The following is an 8,168-nucleotide window of genomic DNA, read 5'->3' on the forward strand; positions in this document are numbered from 1 at the left end:
CTTTCCACATTTTCTCTTAATCCCGCACACGCTCTCTCCAGGTCGTGGGCTCATTGGCCATCTCGCATACAGGGGGTGTGGCCTTCCCCACCCCGGTCGTCCACCGTGCGTCAGGACCAGGGCAGGCGGGACTTGGCCAATGGCGTCGGGGGGTAGGGCAGGGGCGGAACCAGCAGCTAGGGTCCGGAGTGCGGAGAGGAGAGGGCGGGGAATGGTTACGCCGCCCAGAGTTGTGTGACGCGGACGGGCGCGCGCACCCCCACGGATGGGATGGGGGGCAGGGAGGAGAATATAAAACGAGAGGCGGGGCGCGCGCCGCGGCAGAAGGAGCGAAGCTCTGGCCCGGCGCGGAGTGGGCGCAGTACGGGGACGCTGGGCCGGGGCACCGGGCTGTGTGAAGTGAGCGCGCTCACCTGACCCTGATCCCCGCCACCCCGAGCTAGAAACGGCGAGCTCCTGAGGCCCTCCCGAGGCCTTCGTTCCCCGTCCGGCGGCAGCGACGTCTTGCACCCAGCCAGCTCGCCGCTCCCGACCCTCTCGTGCCCCCGCCCTGCCTCCCCTTCTCCCCAGCCCAGCCGTGGGTCTGTGGCGGACGCAGCCCGTAAGTATCGCGGAGCGACGGACGGGGCGACCCGGGTCGGGAGCCGGAGCCGAGGCAGCAAGGGAGGGGCTGCAGTGTCGTCGAGCCCCGGGGCTCGGGGATGACGGCGTCGCTGTCCGGGCGCGGAGGGGCGGCAGCTGCCGGGACCCGAAGGAAGCGGCTCCGGGGGCCCGCCCCGAGGCGTGGGGCTCGGCCCGGACCCGGAGGGTGATCGGCGGAAGGCGGCCTGGGCAAGCTGACGGGAGTCGAGGGTTGGGGCGCCCGGGAGGAGCGGCGAGCTCGCGGGGCGCGCTGGGGTCCGAGGGGCGGGTGGCCGCCCAGGCCGAAAATGGTGTCGGGGACCGGTGCTTCCCCGGGCGCTGGCCGGGTCCCAGGCGCCTGGGGCGGGGGGCGGGGAGCGGCGGGTCAGGTTACGGCGGGGGAGGGGAGCGGCTGTCCCGGCTGCAGCCGGCTCCCCGACCTGCCCGGTGCCCGCTGCCCGGCCGCGAGAGGTTGCCTTTCCATTTCCCGTGGCGGTCCCCCTCCAACAGCAGGCTCGTACTCTTCCTCCTCCTCCACCTCCTCTTGCTGTTGCTGCTGCCGTAGCTCTTGGGCTCCCAAGGCTGTGAGCAGAAATCTAATGAGACCCAACTAGCTGTTTATGTAATTCTTCACACTCCTGTCTTAAGGCGTTGCTTGAAACTATTTTCCACCGAGCCTGAATCTCGCTCGGCTGCACCTTCAAGCAATTGAGCCTAATCAGCTGCCTTTGCCGACGCTCGGGTTTGGCTTGGAAAGTGTTTGTAGTTTGGGGGCAGCCAGGGATTCTTTTCCCTTTGTCACCGCCAGTATGGAAAATGGAACAGACGGATTAATACCAACTTGATTTTTAAATGTCCTTTTTAATCAACCTCAGTGTACAAATAGATCTCCTTTGCAAATATCTTCTGTTTGCCCTTGTTCTTTTCTTATCCCCACCCAGTGCTGATCCAGCAAACGTTTAAAGGTCGACTTTATCATACATGTCTCTCTGGGCTGTTTTCTTATCCAGAGAGGGAGGGACGTAGCTTTTAAAATCGGAATAAAACTGAGAAACCCTGCCCTTTAAACAGAATAATCAATAAGAGTTTTTAAGTTGATCGTTGTTTTTGTTATACTTGCTGCTTAAGAGGCATTTCAGATTTGGGAAAATACATGCTGAAAAGGAAAAAAAGAAGCACAAAGAAGTGCAACTATTACATTGTGTGTTCTTAGTGTGTTTTAAGGCCACAACCATACGGAATAACTTGGTTCGTAATTATTTGTCAGGGTGACAGTTCATTTAGGATAGAGTACTTTTAATTTGGCATCATGAACTTCAAAAATTAAGATAATTTTTCTTAACTTTTCAAATTTCTAATATTAAAGAGCAGATTTAAACAAGATATGTCCAAAATGAACAAAAACATAGGATTCACTTCAAAATTGATGAAAAGGAATAAAAATTAATGACCAGAAAAAAAATTAATGACCAGCTTCTTAAAGTGGCACATGTATACATGGGAGTGGGTGGGCGAGTGGGCATGTCCATTACACTTTCCAGCAAATATTATTGTGAGACTTGAGGAAAGGAAAAGAAAGAACACTTAACAAATATACTGGAGATGTTTTTCTTCTTAATATTCTACTCAGGAAAGGAAAATAAGTTTTGTTTTTTTTAAATACTGTTTTAACTGCAAATCTACCTTTTCCCATGAGACTTTGAACTTTGTTTTTTATTGTGTATTCCTTTATTTCTACTGAGTATATTTTCCAGCCTATTAGATCTTTTCAAAAGTGAAATTACTCTAGGGATTAAACAAAAAAGGTCATGGGACTTACATTACATTTATCTTATTTGGACATGTTTGCTTTTGTTTTGTTTTCTTAAAGGAACAAGACCACTCAAGGTGAAGGATAACCTACTAATACCAGCACTTTGAATGAGAATTTGTTTCTCTGCCACAAACTGAACTCTTTTTTTTTTTTTTGGTGTGTGTGTGGAGGAGTTGAAACGAACTTAACTTTGTGGCATAGCAGCTATGCAGCTTGAAATCCAAGTAGCACTAAATTTTATTATTTCATATTTGTATAATAAGCTTCCCAGGAGACGTGTCAACATTTTTGGTGAAGAGCTTGAAAGACTTCTTAAGAAGAAATATGAAGGGCACTGGTATCCTGAAAAGCCATACAAAGGATCAGGGTTTAGATGTATACACGTAGGGGAAAAAGTGGACCCAGTGATTGAACAAGCATCCAAAGAGAGTGGTTTGGACATTGATGATGTTCGTGGCAATCTGCCACAGGATCTTAGTGTTTGGATCGACCCATTTGAGGTTTCCTACCAAATTGGTGAAAAGGGACCAGTGAAGGTGCTTTATGTGGATGATAATAATGAAAATGGATGTGAGTTGGATAAGGAGATCAAAAACAGCTTTAACCCAGAGGCCCAGGTTTTTATGCCCATAAGTGACCCAGCCTCTTCAGTGTCCAGCTCTCCATCGCCTCCCTTTGGTCACTCTGCTGCTGTAAGCCCTACCTTCATGCCCCGGTCCACTCAGCCTTTAACCTTTACCACTGCCACTTTTGCTGCCACCAAGTTCGGCTCTACCAAAATGAAGAATAGTGGCCGGAGCAACAAGGTTGCGCGTACTTCTCCTATCAACCTCGGCCTGAATGTGAATGACCTCTTGAAGCAGAAAGCCATCTCTTCCTCAATGCACTCTCTGTACGGGCTGGGCCTGGGTAGCCAGCAGCAGCCACAGCAGCAGCAGCAGCAGCCATCCCAGCCGCCGCCACCACCACAGCAGCAGCAACAGCAGAAAACCTCTGCTCTTTCTCCTAATGCCAAGGAATTTATTTTTCCTAATATGCAGGGTCAAGGTAGTAGTACCAATGGAATGTTCCCAGGTGACAGCCCCCTTAACCTCAGTCCTCTCCAGTACAGTAATGCCTTTGATGTATTTGCGGCCTATGGTGGCCTCAACGAGAAGTCTTTTGTAGATGGCTTGAATTTTAGCTTAAATAACATGCAGTATTCTAACCAGCAATTCCAGCCTGTTATGGCTAACTAAAAAAAAAAAAAAAAAAAAAGTGTATCGTACAAGTTAAAATGCACGGGCCCAAGGGGACTTTTTTCACCTCCTTGAGATTTTTTTTTTAAGCTTATAGTAAGGATACATTCAGGCTTGGTTACAAAAATAAAACATGCATCATTTTTCATTTGCCAACCAAGCACAAAGTTATTTTATACTGACTGTATATTTTAAAGTATACTCTCAGATATGGCCTCTTACAGTATTTAAGATATAGCAAGGACATGGCTGATTTTTTTTTTTTAATAAAAAATTAGCACTAATAAGTGGGTTTATTGGTCTTTTCTAATTGTATAATTTAATTTAGTACAAAGTTTGTAAAATATCAGAGGATATATATATTGTTTCTACGACATGGTATTGCATTTATATCTTTTTACTACAGTGATCTGTGACAGCAGCAGCTTCATGTTGTATTTTTTTTACTGAAATTGTAAAATATCCATCTTAAAGACATCAACAATTCTAAAAATCGTGTACAGGATATTCCTTTAGTGGTGGAATTAAAATGTACGAATATTTGCTTTTTCAAAAAAATGTATTTTCTGTTAAAGGTTTAAAGATTTTTGCTATATATTATGGAAGAAAATGTAATCGTAAATATTAATTTTGTACCTATATTGTGCAATACTTGAAAAAAACGGTATAAAAGTATTTTGAGTCAGTGTCTTACATGTTAAGAGGGACTGAAATAGTTTATATTAAGTTTGTATTAAAATTCTTTAAAATTAAAAATGCCTATTGTGTGTGGTCTTTGTTTTTAAGCCTTTTGCTAAAGATAGTAGCTGGAGTTATGTTGTAAATTCTTTTTTTTTTTTAATTGGACACAATACCTTTATTTACTTTTATGTGGTGCTGAGGATCGAACCCAGGGCCTCCCAGGGCCTCGTGCTTAGGCAAGCACAGTACCACTGAATCACAACGCCAGCCCTTATGTTGTAAATTCTAATGATAAAGAAAGTTCTGACTCATTGAATCACAAAGGAATAATGGAAGCAATTGCTCTTCTAGTGCATCAGATAGTGGTTTGCCGCATAAAAAGTTGTCCTACCAAAACTATGTAGCCTGACCAGTGCTTGGGACAGCATTGTTTGTTAGAAACCCTCAGTCCATGTTTGTCTCCCCACAATGGAGATATGTTAAGACTACTTAACCCTATTTTATAGCAAATTTTAAAAAGTTATGCTGATCTCTGAGAGTAAAGTGATATGAAGTTTACTCATGTAATAGAGGATTTATTTGAAATGCATATGGAAAGCCCATAGTATCAATTTTCTGTTTTGTAATGACTAGTTCGATAGTTTGGAACACTTGGACAAAGCAGCTGACCTAACTTTAAAAAAAAAAAAATCCGTATACTAATTCTTACAATTAAAGTTCAAACATTGTATATATACAGAGTACTTGTGATCAAATCTAATCATGTTTAGACAAGGTGTTAAATGTTAGTATCTATGTTCACTTTCCCAGCAAAAATGTTTTTGCAAGTGGTAGCTAATCTGTTAATTTGGGGGTTTTAAAGATGAGTTGTAGACAGTGTATCAAATTTAGGGTCTTGGTAAGGATGGAGTTTTTTTGTTTGTTTTGTTTTAACTGGTGAGTTGGAAGAATACCTTTAAGTAAAATGATGAGTCATTATACTGTTTAAATTGTTCATTGATGCAGTGTTGACATAGTATTAGTGAGAATATTATCTTGAACTTTAAGAAAAAAAAAAAATAACTCAGTGCTTTTATAGTAAGAAACCGGCACGTCTGGGTTACCAGTGAAATAAATTTGGTCTCAAATGAGTTTTTTTGAACACCAGTCTACAAAAGCCTTTTGTCACTTACCCATGCAGTGTAGAGCAATAAAAAAGTTTTAAGGAAACAAGCTCTGAAAATAACAAGAGCTAAGCTGTTCCGCCAGCTCCATGGTGAGCCCTTTGTCCTTTAGTGGACAGAATGAGGCTATGAAGAAGCATTGGAACAGTGAGTGGAACCAACAGAGCTGGTCTGCCAGCACTTCCAATTATGTGCCTTTGTGATCACGAAGTTGGAATAGCTATCAGAATGGGGAATGGTTTAAGCACTAGTTGCCAGAGAGCTTGGTGAAGTTATCATAAGCGTAACTTGAAAGAAAACTGGCCGTTGAGTAAAGAAAGGCTATCGTTAATGTTTTCTGAAAATCAGAATTAGGCAGCTGGAGAGTACATACACAATCATTTGTAGTGGACTAGAACACATACACGTTCAGATTTTAAATATTGAGCTTATGTATGAATGTTTTAGTTCTTAGGGAAAATTTATCTTGGTACAAATAGTTTGGCACTTGAGAAGAACTAACTCAAATTTTACTTGATTGATTTCATGAAACTTGGTATGATTTGAGCTTCATGAGGACTTTTTTTTTAAGAGAATGAACAAAGGCCTTATTTTCACGTCTTTTTTGCTCATTAGGAATGGAAACATTTTAAAAGGTGCTTTTGTCTAGTACATCTTAGAAAGCTTATATCTTAGCCCCAAATCTTTTTCTCCCCACTATGCCATCAGCTTTTGGACCTTTGCATGAAGACTGTTTAGGTTCCAGTTTGAGGAGTTAATTATCTTCAGAGGTCTTTTCCAGCTTTTTGACCACAGCAGCCTCTGAGTGCTCTCTTCTGGGGTCCAACACACTGCTTTATAGGTTGTGTAGCTCAATGATAACCAAACAGTAGCTTTCCTAGTGTATTTCACTGCCCTGCTTTTATTTTTTCTAAAATCAGATGCAGTGTGAAATCTTCGAATAGCTTTTACCTACAATAGATGACAGATGTTGGCTTTCTTCAGCCAAAATGTCTCTTTATAATAATGTTCATTTACTGTAATTAGTTAGCTGTTGAAGATGGAACTAAAGGTGCCCCTGAATTTGAAATGTTGTTCTAATGTGTGTTGTCATTAATTTCATTCACATACAGATGTCTTAGATGCTGGCATCAGTTGAGAGATTTGACCTAACTTTTAGGACTTAGGTTATGTTAAAATAAGTCTCTAACATAGAAAGAAAATAAAGTATGTCTCTTTAGAAATATATAAGCTAATGAAATAAAAATGCGGGTTGTAGATCTTCCTCCACACCTATTTCTATTCCAAATAGCATAGGCACAATGGCACAATACCTCAAGTATGCAGTCATACCTAGTATCCCATAGGATTGGTTCTAAGACCCTCCAAATTCTGAGGATGTGCAAGTCCCTACTATAAACTGGTGAAGTATTTGCATGTCTTCTACTTTAAATTATTTCTAGATTACCTCTACTACCTAATACAATGTAAATGCTACATAAATAGTCACTACACTGTGTTGTTTAGGGAATAAGACAAGAAAAAAAGTCTACATGTTGAGCACATTCCCCCCGCCCCCACACGTATCTTGGATCTGTGGTAGGTTGAATCCATGGATGTAAAATCCACAGATATAGGACTGACTTGTTTGGCTGGAATGCAGGCTTTTGTCAGAGGTTGTGTAACAACTCTAGTGTGAGAACAGATAAGAGGAAAATAGCCCTATTAGAAACAAGTATGTGAAACTGTCATCACTGAATAAAATCCATGTCATTGTTTAATACACCAATTAGTTGATGCTTAATTAGTTTGGCCCAGGAGGTCACTTGAGATCAGAGTTCCTTAGTCGTAGCATATTGGTGAAATATTATCTTCTTGTTGAAAGGATCTAGGATCAATATCTGTGCATGCAATTGGAAAAGTAGTAGCATGTGTTCACTAAAGTCATTTTTTTATCTTCTAAATTATTCATTTAAATACATAGCACTATATGTCAAGCACAGTTCTAACCCAATATGAAGACCAGAGGGAAGAGGGGTTGAGGAGGGCCTGAGGTGTAAAAAGCTTACCTCACCCAAGATTGAATGGCTAATACATGGCAGACTTGGTATTCAAATTTGAGTAATGATTTCAGAGTTCATACTCTTTTTTTTTTTTAAAGAGGAGAGAATTTTAATATTTATTTTTTAGTTTTCGGCAGACACAACATCTTTGTGTGTATGTGGTACTGAGGATCGAACCGGGGCCGCATGCATGCGAGGCGAGCGCACTACCACTTGAGCCACATCCCCAGGCCCAAGTTCATACTCTTAAGCCCTATGCTTTGTCCCCTCAGATTAGCTGCTATGCTGATTTAAAATTGGAGGATAAAAACCTTTTTTTTTTTTTTTTAAAGGTATGACTTACAGAAAACCTACAAAAGTATTAATGAGAAGGGTCTAGTGGAAGCCTATTTATATTTACCAGATTTGTTACTGAAATGAAATACCTGAGATAATTAATATAAAGAAAAAAGGTTTATTTCACTCAGGTCCTGGAGGTTCCTGTCCAGGACTGGGTGGCCCCCTTGCTTTGGGCTCTGGTGAGGGCACCAGATTGCAATGATGACGAGCACCACCAGCTAGAGCAAACCACTCACATCATGAGCTAGGAAGGAAAGAGATATAGGCTGGG

The 8,168-nt window shown here is 42.2% G+C and overlaps 1 protein-coding gene across 1 annotated transcript; it reads left to right on the forward strand.

The window, feature by feature from the left end:
• The first annotated feature begins 333 nt into the window (after positions 1-333).
• Tob1 (transducer of ERBB2, 1) lies at positions 334-4,430 on the forward strand. Its single transcript, XM_027924798.3, has 2 exons — positions 334-601; positions 2,492-4,430. Exon 2 carries the CDS (start codon positions 2,641-2,643, stop codon positions 3,670-3,672), a length of 1,032 nt encoding a protein of 343 aa, XP_027780599.1. The 5' UTR covers positions 334-601; positions 2,492-2,640; the 3' UTR covers positions 3,673-4,430.
• Positions 4,431-8,168: the final 3,738 nt, after the last annotated feature.

Source organism: Marmota flaviventris, chromosome 17, assembly GCF_047511675.1.
Source record: "Marmota flaviventris isolate mMarFla1 chromosome 17, mMarFla1.hap1, whole genome shotgun sequence".
Taxonomy (NCBI): Eukaryota; Metazoa; Chordata; class Mammalia; order Rodentia; family Sciuridae; genus Marmota; species Marmota flaviventris.

What these genes read in the sequence shown, in the direction of transcription:
- Tob1 (XM_027924798.3), top strand. Translation starts at nt 2,641, where the DNA reads ATGCAGCTTGAAATCCAAGTAGCACTAAATTTTATTATTTCATATTTG.